Source organism: Osmerus eperlanus, chromosome 12 (genome assembly GCF_963692335.1).
Source record: "Osmerus eperlanus chromosome 12, fOsmEpe2.1, whole genome shotgun sequence".
In the NCBI taxonomy this organism is placed as follows: domain Eukaryota; kingdom Metazoa; phylum Chordata; class Actinopteri; order Osmeriformes; family Osmeridae; genus Osmerus; species Osmerus eperlanus.
In genome coordinates this window covers 11521820-11543205 of record NC_085029.1, presented here as the reverse complement: position 1 = coordinate 11543205, position 21386 = coordinate 11521820, and the positions used below count along the sequence as shown (strand labels likewise).

Sequence of the window (21386 nt, the reverse complement as noted above, 5' to 3'; positions counted from 1 at the left end):
TGAGCTGGAATTAGTGCACCTCTGACATAACAGGTGAATGGAAAATGAAGGGCATTACACCAATCTATTTTTCCAATAGTACAAACATACTTTATTGTACAATTAAATTATTGGCAAAAACTCAGACCACCAAAATAACTTAAAAAAGAAGAAACTAGTGAAAATGGAGCAATAGGTTTTTTTGCTTCCTCTCAACAAGCACCAAAATGTTAACAAGAGAAAAAAGTGGTCAAAGATTCAATTTGAACACTAAACAAATATTAAATAGTCTCATTTCCAGTCTCTTAAGAAGAAACGATAAAAACAAAACAAGTTGTTCAGTTGCCATGGGTTTGTACAGTGATTCAGTATGTTTTTACACTTATATGCATTTACATTTCTTCAAAATGGCATGATATGCTCAGCAGCCCCAAAGAGGTGGCACAGTGAGCAGTGTCATTTTGCATTACCACAACTTTAATACAAAAAAACAAATCAATCTAATTCCTGTAGTTTCAAGTTTTATTCTCAAAAAAATAAAATTAAATAATATTTCTATATATAAAAGACAAGTGTTGTTTCTTGTTTTTTATAAAATAAGTCTCAAGATATATTGCCACTGTTTGTGTTTTGCCCCATTCCCCATCCCCAAACTTGGAGAAAAATAGTGAGCATGTGTATCTTATGTCATTCTCCCAATATGAAGCAAATGACCCAATTCATTTGAATGATTATTCCATAAGCATTCTCCTCTTGCCCCTTATCTCATTGTGCATGTGTTTAATCATGTGAGAAGTGTTGGTGTTCACAGCAATCATTTAGGAGTGATTTGTTGCTACCTCCCCCCTACCCCCCCCCAAAGTTGGTCAGAAAATACACAAAGGCTCATTGGTGCTCAGACGACCTATAACACCTCCCATACCATATGTACCTTTCCAAAATACTTTACATAGCTCAGGAGGAGTCCTCCTGGCTAGAGATGCACACACCTAACCACTGAAGAGGGGAAACTGAGCAGTAGAAAAGAGTTTCTGTCTGCCCCCAAGTCTGAAAGTCTGTACATCTTTAATTTTTGTTGAGTTTTAATTATTTTATTATAAAAACAGTATTTCATTAAAGTCCACAGTTTTTTCATCTTTCTTTATACAGTGATAACATTAAATTAAACCTAATGGTTCAGAGTAAGCGCCCCCTGGAAAAGAGGTGATGTGACAGAAAAGGGAGAAAGAGGTTAGCGGTTCCATTCAAGGTGAAAGTTCATAAGGAGCAGTCACAAACATACAGAACCCTCCTGTCCATCAGCTGAGAGACACGGCCGACACACACATCAGCAGCTCATCCATCTAGCCACCCATCTATCCCACGCTCTATAGTGTGTTTGGGGGGGGGGGGGCGCACATTCATGGGAGAGGGTAGAGGGAGTGGATTGGAGAGGTATGGTGGTACTCTTGTCCCATCCATCATGGTTCATGTTTCTGGAAGCTTCTATTTTCCAGGATGTGGTGAGTCATCCAGCCAGTAAGTTATGCCACCACACCCCACCTCCCTATCAATACTGTTTAAGATTCATATATATCCCTAAACCCCTAACAAAAAAACAAAGTCCAAATAAAAATAGAATAATAACCTCACCCTTATCGCAACCCTACCGGCTGGGGAAAAGTCATTAACAAAAATATATTCTATTTGAACTGATAGCAGTTGCAATGTACTATGTAGAAAAACCGTGAAAAAGAAAAACGTCTGAAAACGCAGGATATGTCGCTATGTTTTTTTGTAGATTGAGAAAGTCATAATCATGATGTCAAAGTCATTAGAAATAAAATACTTCTCTGCAAAACGGATACAATCATGACTGATGAGGGGGGGGGGGGGGGAAAGGAAAAAAGGTCCATAGTATTAACTCACTCTTTAATTTTTCCACCACATTTAAAATCTTAAAAATATTGTAAAAAAGGCAAAGTTCTCAATCCCCAAAAATATCACTTGTGTTACATACTAAGGAAGAATGTTTCCCGGCCCAAAAACCCCACTTACACCTTTTGTACACAATTGGCAAAAATATATAGATATATATATTAACAGCAATAACTTACCATTCGTTTTAATTTATTCATTTATTGACTTGTGGATTTAATGTTGCATCTCCCATAGGAAGGTTCAGTTCAAGTTATTTTCATTTGTACATCAGAAAAATATTTAAATAAAAAATAATTACTTCTAAAACTGCCAGTGAGCCTTCCACCCTCCACCACCCTACTTTCTCAGTCCCAGTTCCTCCAGGACAGTTTCTGAGCGTTGGGGCTTCCAGGTGGAGGACACGAGGCTACATGATGTCTAGACTGTGGTTTATGTTCGTGTTCATGTCCTGGTTGTTCCCTCCCATCATGTCCCCCTGGTTCTGACCATGCAACCCTCCCATCCCACTCAACTGGGACATGAGGGCATTCTGGTCTGACCCAAACTGGCTGGGGTCCACAGAATTACCCTGCTGCTGGGATAACTGTTGTTGTTGTGAGACCACCATGCCCGGATGATGCTGGCCATGGTGCCCGGGGTGGGGTGAACCTGTCTGGGTCTGTGGAGAGATGCGGTGTGGAGAAGGCTGGGGCTGCATGCGTGGGGAAGGGCTCGAGTGGGGGGGCTGGGACTGGGGTCTTGGGGAGGGCTGAGGGGAGCGGACCTGGTTGCTTAGGGAGCCTGGACCCAGACCCTGCCCCTGGAGATGAGGGGACTGTGCCATGGGCTGCTGCGGGCTCATGGGGCTGCTGTGCTGGGCGGGGGAGCCCCCACCCAGGTGCTGTTGCTGCTGCTGGAGAAGCCTCTGGTGCAGGGCTTGCTGGAGCATGGCCTGGGGCTGAGGGGGACCACTGCCTTGCTGGGTGGGCTGGCCCTGGACACCCTGCCCTCCCTGGGGGTGCTGACCAGGTACCCCTCCACCTCCTACCCCAGGCCCTCCATCCGGCCCCTGCATCCCAGCCATGGCATTCTGCTGCTGCTGTTGTTGTTGTTGTTGCTGCTGCTGTTGTTGTTGTTGTTGCTGTTGCATCTGCAGGTGTTGTTGAAGCCTCTGCTGGATGACTGCTGCCACCTGCTGGTGCGAGTACCCCTGCTGGCCTTGCCCGGGTCCTCCACCTGGCCCTCCCTGCTGGGGTCCTCCCCCCGGTCCTCCTCCAGGCTGAGGATGTCCAGGCTGCTGAGGGGCCATCCCTTGCTGTCCCTGTCCTGCCTGTAGAAAGCCCTGCTGGACCTGCTGCTGCTGGACCTGCTGCTGCTGGAACTGACCATGGTTCCCCATCTGCTGCTGCTGCTGTTGCTGCTGCTGTTGCTGCTGCTGTTGCTGCTGCTGTTGCTGCTGCTGCTGCTGCTGCTGCTGCTGCTGCTGCTGTTGCTGCTGTTGCTGCTGCTGCTGCTGCTGTTGCTGCTGCTGCTGCAGGTGACGTCTCATCAGCAGCTCTCTGAATTGGGGGTTCATGTTGGACATGGGATTGCTTTGCTGGCCTTGCATACCTCCTTGTTGTTGCTGCTGCTGCTGCTGTTGTTGCTGCTGCTGCTGTTGTTGTTGTAATGCTGCCAACTGTTGTTGTTGCTGACTCCCAGGCAGTAAAGGGCGCTGCTGTTGCTGCTGTTGTTGTTGTTGTTGTTGCTGCTGCTGCTGCTGTTGTTGTAACTGTTGTAGCTGGGCCATGGTAGGCATTCCACCTCCTGCAGCTGCAACTCCTCCCTGGGCCATGTTCATCCCTGGTTGTCCTCCTCCTGGGTTCACTTGCATCTGCTGCCCATCCATCCCAACCTGGTTACCCCCTGGCCCTCCTCCTCCTAGCCCAGGCAGGCCTCCCCCAGACCCCTGGAACCTCACCCCGCCTGGACCACCTCCTCCACCTCCAGGAGGAACTGGCCCCCCTGGTCCACCCGGACCTCCCTGGTAACGAGCGGCACGCTGCTTGATGAAGGCTGCCATGAGGAGGGGATTGGAGCGCAGGATGTTAAGGACCTGCTGCTGTTGTAGTGGTGAGGTGGGAGAGCGCAGGGTCCGGAGGAGGTCCTGCAGGGCAGCTTGGGGAAGGTTCCCCGCACCCGCAGCCCCAGCCATGGCCGCCGCTGCCCCTGCCACCCCCCCAGGACCGCCTATCAACCCCATCAGCCCCCCTCTGCCCGCCTGTTGCTGCTGGGGCTGCCCAGGCTGCTGGGGTAGTTGCTGCTGGAGTTGGAGTTGTTGTTGTTGTTGCTGCTGCTGCTGCTGCTGCTGTTGTAGCTGTTGCTGGGCAACCTGCTGCTGCTGCTGTTGCGTCATGTGACCCATCTGTCCCATCATGCCTTGCCTCTGTTGAGGGGGCCATGGCTGCTGCCCTCCCCCTGCCTGCTGTTGAAGCTGCTGTTGGACCTGTGGGGGGAGCTGGCTCTGTGGGCCACCTGGCTGCTGCATGGCTCCTGCTCCACCTAGCCCCATGCTCTGCTGGGGTTCCAGCATGGCCCTGCCAGCTAGCCCCTGCGCCCCCAACATCCCTGGCCCCGGGTGGGGCATGCCCATCGGGGCTTGGGGGTTCTGGTGGTGGGGAGGCATCATGCCTCCACTTTGCGCCTGCCTCTGGAGGGCCTGAGCCTGGGCCTGAGCCTGGGCCTGAGCCATCTGACGCTCGGCCAGACGCTGGATCTTCAGGGCTGTCTCTACCGCTGCCAACGGGGGCCCAGGCTGCTGCCCGGGCTGCCCCGGCATGGAGCCCTGTCCTGGGGCAGGCTGCTGCTGAGGTGGGGTGGCTGGACCCATGCCTGGCTTACCCAGGGACTGGTGGAGTGGGGAGGCCCCCGGAGGTCTGGGAGTGTATGGGGGCAGGGGGCCAGGATGCCCCCCCGGGTGCTGGAGCTGCTGGACTGACTGAACCTGCTGCTGTTGTTGCTGCTGCTGGAGCTGGGGCACCATCTGTTGCTGAGGAGACCCCATCACCCCACTCCCTCCACCTTGCATCTGCTGGAACTGATGGTGAAGGTGGTGCTGAGGGGGCATTCCACCTCCCTGCTGCTGGAGCTGCTGCTGCTGTTGTTTCTGCTGCCCCGGACCCCCACCTACCCCCATCCCCTGCTGGGGCAGGGGGGGCATGTTTCCCTGGGTGGGGGTCTGAGGGGTTGGGGGCTGCGTGCCACCTGAGGTGGGGGTACTGGGACCGGTTGCTCCGTTGTTGCCCGGGGACGGTAGTCCCCCGTTCCCCCCGGGTCCTGGGGGGGGCTGGCCTACCCTCTGCATGCTGGCCATCCTCCTCCTCAGCATCTGGGCCTGCTGGAGGCGGTGCTGCAGCTGCTGCTGCCTCAGCTTGTGCTTGATGTTGAGGCAGAAGGGCACAGGGCACTTGTTCTCCTGGCAGTGCTTGGCGTGGTAACAGCACAGGGCGATCAGCTGTTTGCAGATGGGGCAGCCGCCGTTGGTCTTGCGCTTGCAGCTCTTGGTGTGCTGCACCACGCGCTTCATCTTCTGGCAGGACGGCAGCGAGCAGTTGGCGTTGCGGCACTGGCAGGCGTGGACGAGGGACTGGATGCAGCGCTGGATGCTGAGGCGGCGCGAGTCCCCGGGGCTCTGCATAGAAGAGGCCGACTGGCTGTTGCTCTCGTCGTCCAGGCCCAGGCCCAGCTTCTCCATCTTGTGCTCGTGGCCCTTGGTGTTGTAGCAGGTGCCGCACAGATCATAGTCCTTGGGAGGAGGAGGAAAGTAACGTCAAAGAAATTAGATTCGTTCTGGTGCTTGGAGACACTAAACGACTTATTGGCAACAACAGTTTGTCATATGCTCCCCTCTCCACCATACAGGAGCACCGCAGTCTTCTACTGGTCCCCTCAGCGTAAACCTCACCCACCCCCACCCACCCCCCCCCCGCCGCCCGCACTCCCTCCGCCGCCCCCTCCTCACCTCGCAGACGGTGCAGTGGAAGCGCGTCTCCACGTGGTGCTTGCACTCGTTGCAGGTGTAGACGAAGCGGTCCTGGCTCTGGTTGTGCAGCTCCACCAGCATGCACATGGAGCTCCACTTGGAGCGGCGGAGCGACGAGAACTCCAGGTGCTTGTCCCGCGCCAGCGTCAGGAAGGCGTCGCGCCCGTCCATCAGATCGCACGCCATCATGGGGTCCGGGTCCGTGATGGGGGGCAGAGCGTTGGCCATGTGGCCGCCTATCAGCCGAATCACAAAGAACACCTGGAGGGAGGGAGGAGAGGAAAAGGAGGAGAGGAGCATTGAGGTAGGAAAAAGGAGATGAAGAAAAAAAAAAAAAAGGTTAATTCTAGTTCCCAATGTGATGCACAGGTGAACAGCAGACGCTGGTGGAAGCTCGGAGCAGGGGGACCCGGGTGTGACCCAGGTGTGACCCACCTCCTTGTGTTTCTCCATGGTGGCGTAGAGCTTCTGGGAGAGGTCGTTGGACACGTTGGGCATCCCGGGCTTCTTCTTATTGGCTCGGCTCAGACTGCTCTTGTTCTTACTGGTCTTTTTGTTATTCTTCTTCTTGGCATTCTTACTGTCACCTTTAGTAGCCTGGTGGAGGGGAGGGGACACACAAAACAAATGAACCTTTGTAGTTAAACTTCCTCATACTGTAGCGCACTCGCAATAGCAGTAGCCTAGCTGACGCAGAGCCGGAGCCTCTAATCTTACATCGATGCTCTCATTGGACGTGCTGTTCTCCTCCCTCTTGCGCTCCTCCTCCTCCTGCTCCAGCTCCTTGATGCTCTCCTCCAGCACGTTGGGCCAGAAGTCGCCCTCGAAGTACGGCAGCTCGTTAGCGCTGGTGAGGCGGTCCTCAGTAGCCTGCTTGAAGATGTCCTGGGAGACGAGGAGAAAACAAACATGAGGCAACAAGATAGAAATCATATACATTATCAAATAAGAATTGTATTATTATTACTATTACAAAAGTATCAATCTAAAATGCATTTTGTGTTCCCTCAGAAGGGGCCACTGGCTGTGGACTCTTTACCTTGTAGTCATGGACGATGCGCTCAGCTACAGCCTTGTCCAGCATCTTCTTGTACCACTCCTGCAGTCGCTTGGGCTTGGGGATCTTCTGGTCCATGGGGTGGCAGTGGAAGATGTAGTCGTCACCCTCACTGGGTGGACATGCCCAGATGTGGCCCGTGGTGTACCTGAGAACAGACAGCCGAGGGGGCATTAGACCCATCCTAGATTCATCGGTCAGAGATCTTTTTTTCCTTCTTCTTATAAACAAATGGGTAGAACAGAGGGATAGAAGTGTGTGTTCTGGTGTTCTCCTCACCCCAGCCTCTTGACATACTCCAGGTAGCCTATGAGGATCTCATGGTAGACCCCTGTCCTCAGGGACCGGGGCTGGAAGAAGTGCACACTGTCCAGGTAGGATATGTACACTCGTCTACAGCAGGAGACATGGGGGGGGGGGGGAAGAAGCAGGTTAGGTGGCTGAGTCTATTCGATGGATTACATGACTTCATGTAGTGCTGGCTCATTCAACTAGATCACTTTGTCCCGTCCAAGCCACATTATTAGTTCTGATATCATGACAGAACTACACAGTTGGTGTGCTTGGTCACATGTCCACACGCTGACCTCTGATTGGGCGAGGGGCAGTCCGAGCCGTACTCCTGGACGTGCATGCCGAAGAAACACACGTCTGCTCCGTCGATGTCCTCGAAGGCAAACAGGGCTTTGGTCCTGTAGGGGAACGACTCGCACATCTCCCCGCTGTCCACAAACCTGCACACACACAACAACAGACAACAGATGAGACTCCTTCACTCCTCTCTGAGTCTCCTCTCTAAAGCCACTTATCTTGCCACATCCAGTTAGGATCATAAAAAAAAAAGGCCTCCTACCTGGATTTCATGCCCGGTTTGACCTCCACAACCTTGTCGGAGACGTGCACCACCCTGATGGTGATCTCCCCAGACTCTGGGTGGTTCTGCCGCTTCAGGTAGTCGTTGACCCGGGTCTCCAGGTAGTAGCCCAGCTTGGTCTGGGGTAACCCTGGTGGGGCAGAGGTGGAGCAGAGAGGAGGTTCAAGAGACATGTGGAAGGTCCTTGGCTAACAGTAGCTGTGTAGATGGGTCCCATAGAGAAGCAGGCTGGCTTTCAGACACTTACGTTTGGAAGCGTACTTGTTCTCTCTCCTCGTCTTGTTGCTCTTCTTTAAGCAGCCGTCGCAGACAAACCTGTTCCATCGGAGAAGGGATTTGGGTGTGAGAGTTGCCACATGATACAGTGGTGTGAATGAGTCGTAACCTGTTCTTGGAGTAGTCGAGACAGACTGACACACAAAGACTTACCCTTGAGGCCAGATAGTGTCGTGGTGCAGGACACATATCTGGTGCATTTTACGTCCACAATCCAAACAGTCCACAAGCCTGAAGTCAGACAGAGGTAGAGAAGGAGACAGCTCAGGTCACCGAAAAGAGTCTTTTACAGTGTTTGTCTACACAGCCAAAAAGGCCATACAGATCTGAATGAGATGAGAGATCAGAGGACGGACTCACAGCTCAGGGTCCAGTGTGTCGTTCTTCTTCTTCTCAAACTGCTCTTTGTTAATCGATCTGGGATGAGACAGTGCCAGGTTAGTAGAGCAGAAGGTACAGGCTAAGGAACAGCATGCTAGTGGCAAACACTGTTCACTGGCAAAGATCCTCATGGAATGATCAGCAAAACATTTTTCTGTTAAAGATGGAGCAGGGAGTTTGACAGTGGAGAGGAAGAGATGAATGGAGGATGAAAAGGGTTTTTTACGGGAGGGGTCAGTACTCACGTCTGCGGCTGGGAGGGGTCATCTCCCAGGGAAACCGTCTCCCCTTGGATCTCGTTGAAACACTTCTCACAGAAGTGGTACCTGTTAGCAAGAAGCCCAAACTTTGGTGAACTACACCGTCCCCCACAGCACAGCCATTCACAGACAGGCATGGGAGGGCAGCCACCAATCAGGGCGGGGCGGGGCAAGCAGGCACACGGACAGCGCAGGACAGCGAGGGGGGAGGATCGTCGTCAGAACAGCCAATCATGATTGAGGATTTGGGACAGGGAGGAAGCGGGAAAGGGGGGAAAGGGGGGGGGGGGAGGTGCATGATTGGTTGAGACGAAAGCAAGCCAATGCAGACATCACAAACATTGACACCGGGAGGGGGAAGGGGAGGGCAGACAGGGGCAGGAAAGACGAGACAAACATCCAGGACGACAACACAGAGCAGAGAGGCGAGGCAAAGCACAGATTAGCGTTTGGACACGAGGAGATGAGCATAACCATCTCAGCTACACGGCAGCACCAACTGGGGTGAGGGGGAGGGGCCAGGGGGGAGGGAGACAGATGCAGACACTGAACAGATATGAACGAAAGGCAGAGACTGTCGTTCAATCATTAAGCTCATTTTAAAGTTGGTCCTTTCTTACTGTTTAGTAAGCTGGTGTGAAGAGGGGTAGCCAACAGCCACTAACTGAATATGGAAGGGTTGTTGGGACCGAGTCAGTACTGTTAAGGACAGTAGCATGTAGGGCTTATAGGAAAGGACCAACTGTTAAAATGCCTCAGCGTTAAAGCAGCACATGGATTTCAAAATAGGGAAAATTGAGTTGGGGCGACCCTTTATTCCCATGGAAACAGACATTTGATCAAATCGACATAGTTATACATTCCCGAGTCATACAACCGAATCCCATCACCGTTTCAGAAGCACTACAGTAGGTGTGTGTGTGTGTCCTCGTCATACCTGTTCTGGTAGCTGAAGTAGGCAGCATCTCGGGGTATAGTGCACAGCTGCTTGCCATAGCAGCACAGAGTCTGGGGGGAGAACTCCAACTGCAGGAGGCAAGGAAGGAGAGAAGAACAAAAAGGGGGAAAGAGTGAATGCAGGACTTATTGAAAGACGTTCTACAGAGCTTCATTTATCAATCCAGACTCACTTCATACTCTCAGAACCCGCTTGAGTTTCATTTATCTGACCTGGATGCTTGGGTCAGGTGGCTATAATAGCAGTTATTCTTGTACAAACTCAAATATAGCAGGTAGTTTAAGTGGGGTTATGAAAGCTGTAATGAGATATGGCGGGGGGGGGGGGTGACAGGGATGAAGTTAGCTGAGCCTTGCTTCCATATTCAGAGTGGGATAGGAACTAGCAGAACACACAGATACATTATGACACACACATACACCTCTCCTGCAGCAGTAACTCGACTCTGCAAGAGGAGAGCGATCCCTCTCTCTCGCCCCCTCCCTCTCCCCCATCCCTCCCTCGCCCCCCTCCCTCCCTCGCCCCCCTCCCTCCCTTGCCCCCCTCCCTCCCTCGCTCACCTTCCGTCCGCAACAGTAGCCCATGCCCTGCATGACAGGGTCGATCTCCTGCTCGAACACCTCGGCCAGCTTGGAGCAGTACTTGTAGACGCGCGACGTCTTGCGGTTGTACAGCCAGGCGTTGTTGAACATGAGCCAGATGTCGTCCACGTACTGCCAGGGCTCCTGGTACTGGCCCGTGTCCAGCTTCCTCTTGATGCTGGACAGGTCCATGGGGGTCTTCACAATGTCAAAGTAGTCCTGCGGGGAGGAGAGGAGCACAGGGATGTTTAGATAAAGAGTTTGTGACAGGGAGGGATCCGTCTTCTGTTGGTTATCAATGAATTATTCATCTGAACTATGAATCCTGAGTGATGATGGTCATGACAGTTGAGAGCTGGCTGGAGGACTTACTGGGATGCCCAGGAGATGGGGGTCCACAGGCTGTCTGAAGGGCAGAGACTCTGGATCCTGGCGATACAGAGACTCTAGGGTGGGCATGAGAGCCTGGCGCATCTCCTCCGGCTTAAAGACTGAAGGAGGAGAGAAAGAGGGGGAGAGACGGCAAGATTGAAACTCAATTCCTCTTGATGGCTGTAAGCGTTGCTACAAGGATGGATGTTTACAGATAAAAGATTCTGTACAGGAATGATGGAACAGCTAGAGGAGGTGGTGGGGATAGAAGACAGTTGAACATACTCTTCTTTTTGATCTGGGCACCAGACTGCGCTCCAGACTCGGACCCTTCCTCTTCCTCCTTGGGCTCCTTCTTTATCTCCGGCTTCCTGTCTTCCGTCTTCACCCCCGACAACGAGGTGGTGGACGATGACGTATCCATGGCGTTGCCCTTCCCGCCGTCGCCGGAACACTCCTCGCTCTTGAGCTCGGACTTGATGGGCTTGTCCTCAGCCTTGATGTTGGACAGCTTGCCTCCCTTGGAGCATCCGCCCCCCTCCCCATCTTCATCCTCCTCGTCCTCCTCATCCTCCTGCTGCTTGACCTCCATCTTGGGCTCCAGGGTGGCGGGGGCTTCGGCCTTGGCCTGCTGGGAGGCGGTGTCGACGCTGCTGACGGAGGCAGGGGTGAGGGCCTGGCTGTCCGCTTGGAACGAGCCCTTCTGAGACAGCTGCGGGGAGAGAAACACAGATTAGAAGGATGCGGATTGGTAATCAAAAGCTAGGCGGTGAAAGAGCTCGTTCCTTAATAATTGATGAAACCATCAACGTGAAAGCCTTTCTATTTGTTTTCTGTTATTAGAACAGACTAATGTGGATGTCCTTTGGTAAGAACACACCATGAGCACTCTTGCCAAAACGGACAGTCACCTGTGGAAACTGTGTCTAATACCGATTCAGTATTCGCCCCTATGGGATAAAAAATAATGTAATATAATAAAATAAACATTATAGAGTGAAGACTCACAGGAGTGCGAGGGAGCTGGGCGGCGTGAGGCGTTGAGGCCATGCCTGGGTGAGATGGAGTGGTTGACCCAGCACCGGACTGCTGTTGCATGGGCTTGTTGGAGCCTGGGCCCTGGCTAAGCTGCTGGGCCTGGGGGGCCGGAGGTGGGGCCAGCTGTGGTGGGTTGGGGGTGTGGGGCTGGGGCGTCTGGGAGCCAGCTAGCCTGGGGGGCGTCTGGTGGGGGGTGGGCGTGCGGCTTCGAGCAGGCGAGGGCGAGCTCTGGCGCATGGCAGCCAGGTGGGCATGGGAATTGGGCTGCTGGGGGGGGATGGACGGGGGGCCTCCACCCACACTCTGAGGACCGTGGGGCCCCACTGAGGGAACCCCACTGGGGCCTCCCACTGAGCCGGGCTGGGCTAAGGGACTGCTGACTGGGAGGGAGGGAGGAGTGCCAATCTGAGCCTTGACAGAGAGATGGAAAGAGAAAGAATATTTAGTACATGTTCATTAATAAGTACCTCATCGTTATTGTGTACGTCTATTAGAACTAAATGAATCATTTTACACAAATCGATAGAATTAAGAAGTGCTCACAAATACTTAGCAAAATATGTTTTTTATGTGAACTCACTTGTACCATGCCTCCCTGTGTGCCGGGCTGTGCCATGCCAGGCTGTCCTGTGCCGAGGCTGGGTCCAGCCCCTGGGAACTGGCCCTGGGACATGTACTGGTTCTGGAGCTGGGTCACATTCGGCTGACCCATCCTTGGACCACCCATACCCATCTGAACAGGAAAGGGACGACAGGAAGCTAGTTCATTACATCATAAACACAGCTAGCTACCACTGGCTGCATCAGTGTCTAAGTAGACACCCTTTTCAGAAGTCTCTCTGGACGTTGTGTGACTATTACACAGGGTAAATACAAATATGATGGAGATGTGTCTGGATAAGAACAGTTCTGTGTTGCTGACGGAGGAGCAGAGGCTGAACAGTTGGGTCAACACTGACCTGGTTGCCAGGAGGTCCTAGAGGGAGGGGCGGTGTGGCTCTCTGGCCCAAAGGCTGCATCCCCATCTGGTTAAACTGGTTCATCCCTGGAAGACACAAACCCACCACAAGGGTTAACACACGGAGCACAGAACCTCAAAACACGATGTGAATAATGCATCATGACCACATCAGGAGTCCCCTGAGATCTTTGTTACATCACTGAATCCTTGTCTCCGTCCATCCATCTTCTATCCTCTACTTTTTGTTCCAAGATGGCGTGCCCCCAGCTTTCAATCAATTCCTGCACACACACACACACCTGCTGGATTCTGCATCCTGTTGACCATTGGGCCAGGTCCAGTGGGCCGTACCAGCGAGGGGTCAGGTAGAGGTCCATCTGTAGGGGTGGGTGGAGAGGAGAGAGGAATGAGGAAAAGGAGGGGTGAGAATGAAGGAATGCAAGTTGCACAGACTGCTCCTGCATGTACCTGTGTATGTCTGTGTCACACAGCACATATAACCTGACCCATCCATGTGTGTTGGGAGGTTGTGTGTGTGTGCGCACATGCACGCTTGTACTTCGCGTGTGCATCTTTTGTCCCCTCTGAGGCAGTCAGTGGGGCCTGGCTCCTTTGCGTGTTTCCCCATACACATACTATGAGTGTGTGTGCGCATGTGTCAGTCCTGTCCACTCACTAGGCAGCAGTCCAGTGGGTACTTGTCCCCTGCCCTGCAGCAGACCCGTAGGGGGCGTGCCAGAGCCAGGCTGCAGACCCGTAAGGGGCGTGCCAGAGCCAGGCTGCAGACCCGTAAGGGGCGTGCCAGAGCCAGGCTGCAGACCCGTAAGGGGCGTGCCAGAGCCAGGCTGGCTGGGAGTCTTACCCTGCTTCTGCAACCGCGTCCTCCTCTTCTCCTCCAGCTCCTTCTGGATCTTGTAGATCTTCTCCGCCAGGAGGTGGTAGTACTCCGCCTGGGGTAGGACACGGATGAAGAGGGGGGGTAGCAGGTGGAAAAAAGGGAGAGGATATGAATGCGAGTGAGACAGAGCTTAGAGGATCAGTCTATGGATTGTCCATGAACCATCTACGGGGGGGATGTCCATGAACCATCTACGGGGGGGATGTCCATGAACCATCTGAAGCAGGGGTGTTCAATCCTGGTCCTCGAGAGCCCCTGTCCTGCATGTTTTAGATGTTTCCCTGCTCCAGCACACATGATTCAAATGAATGGTCATTACCCGGCTTCCACAGAGCTTGATAACAACCCATTCATTTGAATCAGGTGTGCTGGAGCAGGGAAACATCTAAAACATGCAGGACAGGGGCTCTCGAGGACCAGGATTGAACACCACTGATCTAAAGGCACCAGATCACATGAGAGAGAAAGATTACCCTGCTGTTGGCGGACTCGTACATGTCCCCCTCCACTTTCCGAGCGTAGGCCACAAGGTTCTCCATCCGCCTGTCCTTCAGAGCGGCGGGGTCCGGCGTGGGGAAGATGGCCTGGACACTACACACACACACGACATAAGAACATTAGTTACAATTTAAAGATAAAGCAGGGATCATCCAGTTAAATCCCCCTCAGGCTTACAGTTTGTGGACCAGGTGGTTCCGGAGGTCCTGAGTGATGTCCTCATGCCAGGACTTCCTCATGCCAGCACTGGATGGAGGGGTCGCCGTGGGCATGGAGCCAGAGTCGTTCATCAGCCTGGGGAGAAGAGGGTGCATTAGTGGAAATGTTTCTGGTCGGCCCGTGTGTTTTGGAAAGGGAATATACAACATGTCCATCTGCTATATGTATGTTGTCTGTGTCTGTGTGTGTGTGTGTGTGTGTGCGCTCCTTACCCCTGTGAGTTCATGTTGAGGTGCAGCATGGTGTCCTGGAGCAGGTTCTGCTGGTTCTGAGAGGGGACCCCCACGGCACCATTCACTCCCATTGGATTACCCCCTGGACAGACAAGCAGGACAGAGACATGGTATTAGAACATCAAACAGGACACGCAGGCCCTCAAGTACAGATTGTTTGCAGTTGTTAACTTGACCTGAAATGTGAATGAAATGTGCATAGCAGGAGCCATTTTGACATCGTGCCTACTGTGGAATTAACCTGGAAATGGAGGGACATCAGTCTGATGAGGTCAACCACAGTGCTGATGGTCTCTCTCAGGCTTAAGAACAGGGGGATAGATGGCTACTCGTTTCTAACAGATCGTCTCGTCTACTAAAATGGGCAGTTGGAAACAGGGAACAAGGTTTTCATGATTCTCTTACCCATGGCGTTAAGGGGCCTCATGCCAGGCTGTCCCTGCAGACCCCCCTGCGCTCCTGGCATGCTGGCCTGCCCGACCTGGGGCTGGACCTGGGTGCCCTGGTAGGTGAGGCCCAGGGCAGCGTAGGCTCGCTCAATGGAGCTGGGATCTATCTGGCTTGGGGGGTTGAGGTTGGGGGCGCTGGGCTGGCCCCCTGGTACGGACCCCCCCAACGAACTACCCAGACCCACACCCGCCGTGCCGAGAAGGGCTGTAGGGGGGGCAGAGGGAGGGAGGAGAGGAGCGTTGGTGACCTTGTACTTGGATGGTGACATTTTAAACGCAGATTTGAATTCATTAAAAATACATTAAATGTTAAACAAACACTGAGTATGTGGTAGCCTTTACAGTACTGTTAAGACATACTAAAGAATAGGGAAACAATTCACTAAACAGGAGAGAACCAAGAGAAGACAGGGACAGAGAGATACGAGAGAGAAAGAGAGAGAGAACGAGAGAAGGAGAGAGAGAGAGAATGAGAGAGAGAGAGAACGAAAGAGAAAAGAGAGAAAATTTACAGACGTCATTTACAGACAGAAAAAAATAACCAAAAACAAGACAGAGAGCCAAAGGAAGACATGGGGACAAAGAGAGACGTCAGAGAGAAAGACACAAGACGGAGTGGAGAGTGGATAAGTCTGATACAGACACTCACACTGCTGGTTCCTCTTGTCTCCAGCGTTCTTCAGCGGCAGACAGACAGGACAGTCGTGCCGTGTGCAGTTCTTCCAGTGGGAGATGATCTGTCTGGACGAGGCACAGTGAGCCACTGTGGAGGAGAGGGGAAAGAAGACGGATCGTAAGACGGGTATCATGAAGGAACAGAGAGAGAGAAAAAAAAGGCCTTCTCTCCCAACGATGACCAAACCTGCCCCAGACATGGCACACCCACTTCACCAACTCACCCTGGCAGGACTTGCCGGCCTGGCAGTGGGTCATGTGGTTGAGGACGTTCTTCATGGTGCGACAGTGTGGCAGGTTACACTGGCGCACCTCCCCGTTGGCCTGCTCCCGCCGCTGGCACTTGTGGGCGTGGAGGAGCAGCACCAGCTGCTGCTGGATCAGCTTGCGCTTCTCCGGGTCGGCTGTGGGGGGCGCCCCGGCGGCGGCGGCTGCTGCGGCGGCGGCTGCAGACACGGAAGGCCCCACGAGGCCGCCCTGGGCGTTGGGGATCATCCCTGGGGCTCCGCCTCCTGGGGCTCCGCCCGGCCCACCCACTCCAGCAGGAGACTGCTGCTGGGAAGCCTGGAGGAGAGAGAGGGAGGAGAAACAAGAGGGATGGAGGGATGAGTGGGGTACAAATAGAGGGAAAAGGAAGATGGGGAAGTGGACAGTGAAGAGAACGAGACTCATCACAAGCTATTGTAAACAACTCAAACCTTGCCCTTTAAAAACAAATGGCTGGTGTTCTTACCATGGCAGCCATGCCCTGCATGGGCTGGTTCTTTTTGTCCATGCTGAACTGGGCCATACTGTTGGGCATGGAGGCCTTATTCTGGAGCTGAGGGCCCAGCCCTGCCCCACCCATTCCCTGGCCCCCTGGACCTCCGGGACCGTACGGACCTCCATAGGGGCCCCCTGGAGTCCCCATCATATTCATCTGGGAGAGAAAGGGGGGAGCGGACAGGAAAAGGGTGAGGAAAGAGGGGATAGGGAGGCAAGAAGGGTAGAGAATTAGATTTTATTAGAGAAAAACAAGAAGGGGTAAACAATAAGAGAGAGAGAGGGAGGGAAGTAGACGGGGATGAAAATGTAAGAATGCTTCTAGAGATATGAGGCCTGTCATAGGCAGACGACTCCTGTAAACCTGATCACCACAAGATGCATGCCTTCGCTCCTACCAACTGACACCGATTACCATTGCAGTGCAATACACAATCACAGCCTCAGATTGCCACACTATAGTTACTCTTAAACTGAAGAGGAAACCAAAATGCATGCACTTTCAAATCCACACATCTACCATCTATCAAACTGTGTTTAATGTTCCACTAACAGCATGCCATGTAGTTAGACACTCATCCAAGTGTTTAAATCACTTTAATAGCATTTCAGAGGCAACCTTGCTCTACTAAATGAGAAGGACCCCAGGGTATTGTTCACCAACACAGGCATTATCAAAGTAATATTCTCCTTTTTAGGAAGAGCCTTAAATCATGTCAGATTTTACCAGTTATCTTCTTCCTCTCCCGTCCATTCATAGCAATTAAATTACCCACTTCAAAAAAGACAATGCACTTCATTTCTAATCAATTAAGCAGGTAGCTCTCGGTTCAATTAAATCATTAAAAAGACGTCTCAGAATAGGCAACTCAATTAGCGGTCTGTGCAAAAGCTCAAGATTTAATGTTGACATCTGTGGATAAGAGACCATGGTGATGGGCTTAATTAATCACAGGCTTCCACATGCTTCCCAGCCTGTAGTAATATGTGTGTGTGTGTGTGTGTGTGTGTGTGTGTGTGTGTGTGTACTTGAGCGTGTGTGTGTGTGAGAGAATTAAACAAATGTAAACCAGCAATTACACCCCCTCCCTTCTCTCCAAGGACCTGGGGTTAAATGAGTGCATTCTTCATCTGCATATTGCCCCCTCACCCGTCTCTACCACTCTCTTTTCCCCAATAATTTTGGCCTCCTAACCTTCATCCTCCCCATGGATGTTGGTTAATCAAGTCCACACCTTTACATCTCCAGCCCACCTTGGTTCTAGTCATTCATTTCTCATCCCCCCCCCCCCTTAATTTTACTCTTCTATTCCTACTCCCATTTTTAACTGACCTTTGATGAACTGGGACGTTCACCTCTACCATCTAAAGGTCTTACCTTGTTCAGTGCTCCAGGCTGCTGTACCCTGAGACTGGCCTGTCCCCCAGGCCCCTGCTGCTGTTGGAGGGAGTCAGCCAGCATGTTACCGTTGCCCCCAATCCCCTGGTTCCCAAAGCCCATCCTCGGAGAGCCGTTCATCACCTGCCCTCCCATCATCCCTTGCTGCTGTGGCTGTCCATTGTTGCCCTTCTGGCCTCCCATCATGGCCCTGTTCATCCCGCCAACCATCCCAGGCCCTCCTACTTGCTGCATCATGGTAGCCTGCTGTTGAGGTGAGAGGTGCTGTTGCTGCTGCTGCTGCTGCTGCTGCTGGCCCATGCCCTGAGGAGAGGCCTTCATGTTCCCCAAGTGGCCCAGAGCAGAGCCTCCTCCTGGGCTGCCCATGGCCGCCTGCTGCCCCTGCTGGCTGGAGGTGGGTGGTGCCCCCGAGCGCAGAAGCTCAGACAGCTGCTTGTGCTTGGCCACAGCATCCTGCCCTCCTCCTGGACCCAGACCCAGGCCCAGTCCTCCTCCTCCTCCAGGCCCCAGACCCCCCCCTCCAGCCAGGCTGGTATGGAGCTGACTCAGGTCCCCTCCATTGACCAGGCCCAGGTCAGAGGAGTTGATGAGCTCATCTGGGAGGTCATGCTCCAAGTCAAAAAGGGAGCCAAAATCTGTACGGAGAAAGAAAATATTAAAATCCAAGAATGATGGAGGAAAAAAACCATTTGTGTGTTATCATTACATTTGTATATTGAGGTAAATACTGCCTAAATGCAGACTTTCCAAAATAAAGCAGTTTCAACAATTAGCTGTGTCCATGTCTTACAATGGGTATAAAAAATATAAAACAGCAGATCTAACTCAGACACACCCACCCACAACTTGTCAAGGTAGGCCGTCAGCTGACTGGTCATCCCAATTTAAGAGGTGGTTTAACATGCACATGCACACACAGGTTTACACACGGAACACACACAGGCTGGCGGGTGGACCTGTTTCCACAACACCACACTGACAGACAAGTTAATAGACCTACTAAACCCAAGTAATGTCCAGAGATGCGTTTCAGATCATTTAGGGGGAAAGGTTGCATGTATATACCAGGAGCATGCAAGTGCAACAATTTACTGTTATAACAACATACAACAGCCTCACTAAATTTAGTTCAAATCTGTCCCATCAATATACAAATGATTGCTTTGTTTTTGTGTATTAGCAGTAATATTTATATTGGTACAACGAGCTTCAGTAAGATGGGCCAGAAAACAATTTAAAGCGTCAGACTTCCTTAAGGTGCTTTACTTTTAACATTTACTTTTAATGCATATTATTATGCTGTTCGTACAGGTGGAAGCGTTCTCCTAGGTCCTCTGCTATCTTGAGTCTTAAGTCCATTCCTCCGACATCAACCACACGCCATGCACAGAAAACTAACAAAGGCAATTTTAGCACAAAAATAATTCAGGTCCCTGGGCCTGCCGTGCATTTTCAGCAAGCTCCCACACCAGACTGGCTAGCTAAGGTACATATTCCAAGTTATGCAGCAGCTAGCTCTCATACACGCTGACAGTAACTTGACTGTCTCATCTGCAATATTGAATGCGTTTGTATTTAGCTTCCATAACGTTATAGCTGCTGATGCAAGTATCTCACAACATAAACTCAATCTAAAAAGTTTCGAGCTAGCTCAGGTAGCTTGCACTGAATGGCGATGAGGGATCCACCAACACCTCGCTCAAAGTTAGCTACCATCTTATGAACTGTGTACCTGACGAGTAAAATATTAAATGTACAGTATCAAGAGCAGCTTAATCTTTTTTGCAAGTAATTAGTTAAACAAGATAACTTTAGATAGCCAGCTAGCAAGCAAGTTAGCCAGCAATCGCAGAAGTAATGGTGATGGAGAGGCCGTCTTTGTCAATCGGGTTTGGCTAGCTACTTTCCTAGCATTAGCAATATACAACAAGCTGGTATAATCTGAGACCATCATTTTCCATAATATTGACCCTAGATACATTTTACATTTGTGTAGTGTTATGAACATTCGGTTGTTTACGATTTTTTCCCACAAATGTAGCTAGCTAACTTAGCTAGTGATCTAATAAATAGTTAGCTAGTTAACTAGATGGCTAGCTACAATGGTGCCCATAAGCAGAACTAGCCATCAATCTAAACCCCGCATTCTAGCAAGTCTGGTTATCCAGCTAGCCAGTACAAGCTAGCCGTGTGTACGAATTCGCGATACATACATTCACTAGCTAGTTAGCACGCTAGTTAGCTAGGCTAGCTACCCACGACCAAAACAGAAGAGTAATCACGCGTCAATTTGGCCTGTCGAATAAAACCTCTGTCACAGAAAATAATAAAGCAATGTTATTTAAAAAAAAATAATATACACATTTAAAGAAATAGAAAATAATATTAACCATTTCCATCGCTGGCGGAGACGGAAAGTGCCGGAGAGGATAGTTTAGGCCTCTTGGCTGAAGGCGGGCCAGAGTCCAGAACGTTCTCGGCCATATTTTTTCGAATTAAAAATATATACGGTATCCACAACTGCAGACGTTTTCACGTCTTTAAAATTGTATTCCTTTTCGATTCCACAATTGCGACTTTTCCCCCTCCTTTTGGGGGACTAAGGGGGGGAAAGTCCCGTGTAGAAAATACTCCTCTTTCCTGGGTTCGCCTCTCGATTTCAGCTACGGCGTATCAACCCCCCTCCCTAGTAGGATTTTTTGTTCTTTATAAATTTCTGCGAGCGGAGGAGGAGGGGGGTCGGTGAAAGTGGAGAGGAAGACTCACGTAGCGGATCATTTCCAACTCATACTGACTCTTGATGTAAAAAAAATTGGCTTATCTTCCATGATTGCTCCACTAATTTCAACCAACCAACCAGCTGTATAGGTGAACATAAATGTCGGGTCTTGTAATAGGCTTGTTTGGCTGTACCAGCCTTTGCTCGCGGACGAAGAGGGGATGCAAAAAGATACAGTTCACGAAAATGCAACTTATTGGAGACAGACACTACAGATCGTGCACATTTCCAGAAAATAAATTAGACGCAAATTATGAATTGACAGGCAGTCATTCACTGATGAAAGTGTGGGACATTTAAGATATTTAACATCTTAACTGTAAGTTAATAGTGGTGTCTTCCAATATTCTTTCATATTTTCCTGTTTGTAGAGGTAGGATTTTAATAAAATAATGGTGCCTTGTCATGGAAATGCAAGTTAGCACAATTTCTATCACATCTTTCACAGCAATTAATTGTTAAGTCAATAGACTGCATGGCTTACATGATTAACTCATTTAACTATTTAAATAATATATGGCAAGTTTAGACTCAATGGTCAATACCATAAATGAGGTTATATTGTAATGTAGCCTGTACCTACAGAAAAAGTCTAAAAGACAACAAAGCCCAGATGCACTGCTTTTCGACTAAAATATTTCTCATCCTGTATGTATCCCCTGTTTGGAGGAGGAGCCAATGTGATGTTCTATCAACAAACTTTATACTTTGTAATAATGTCAATTGTGATCTTTACCACTCTGTTCTAAAGAGATGCAGTGGTGGTTAACATCTGTGTCTTTGATTATCTGTTTTAAGTTCCCACAAAGTGTTGCAT

The 21386-nt window shown here is 51.1% G+C and overlaps 1 protein-coding gene across 4 annotated transcripts; it reads right to left on the bottom strand.

The window, feature by feature from the left end:
- Positions 1-65: 65 nt before the first annotated feature.
- On the bottom strand, positions 66-20680 carry ep300a (E1A binding protein p300 a). 4 transcript variants are annotated; one of them, XM_062474588.1, is made up of 30 exons: positions 20181-20680; positions 17770-18425; positions 16363-16548; positions 15854-16193; positions 15598-15717; positions 14911-15159; positions 14485-14587; positions 14231-14347; positions 14029-14146; positions 13520-13607; positions 12957-13034; positions 12656-12741; positions 12277-12429; positions 11667-12107; positions 10944-11370; positions 10659-10777; positions 10266-10505; positions 9685-9773; positions 8733-8843; positions 8467-8523; positions 8260-8337; positions 8078-8145; positions 7810-7960; positions 7544-7690; positions 7236-7349; positions 6939-7104; positions 6617-6784; positions 6335-6496; positions 5879-6160; positions 66-5662 (listed from the first exon to the last, which is right to left on the bottom strand). In XM_062474588.1, exons 1-30 carry the CDS (start codon positions 20272-20274, stop codon positions 2306-2308), a joined length of 8565 nt encoding a protein of 2854 aa, XP_062330572.1. In that variant the 5' UTR covers positions 20275-20680; the 3' UTR covers positions 66-2305. The 4 variants fall into 4 exon arrangements, with proteins under 4 accessions (XP_062330572.1, XP_062330574.1, XP_062330573.1 ...); XM_062474590.1 differs by having other exon boundaries at positions 8733-8813; XM_062474589.1 differs by having other exon boundaries at positions 15604-15717.
- Between the last annotated feature and the right edge of the window lie 706 nt (positions 20681-21386).

What these genes read in the sequence shown, in the direction of transcription:
- ep300a (XM_062474588.1), bottom strand. Translation starts at nt 20,274, where the DNA reads ATGGCCGAGAACGTTCTGGACTCTGGCCCGCCTTCAGCCAAGAGGCCT. An exon ending in CCCATCTCCTGGGCATCCCA is followed by an intron (nt 10,506 to 10,658) that starts GTAAGTCCTCCA and finishes TCCTCCCCGCAG; the next exon opens with GACTACTTTGACATTGTGAA. An exon ending in TACTTCAGCTACCAGAACAG is followed by an intron (nt 8,844 to 9,684) that starts GTATGACGAGGA and finishes GGGACGGTGTAG; the next exon opens with TTCACCAAAGTTTGGGCTTC.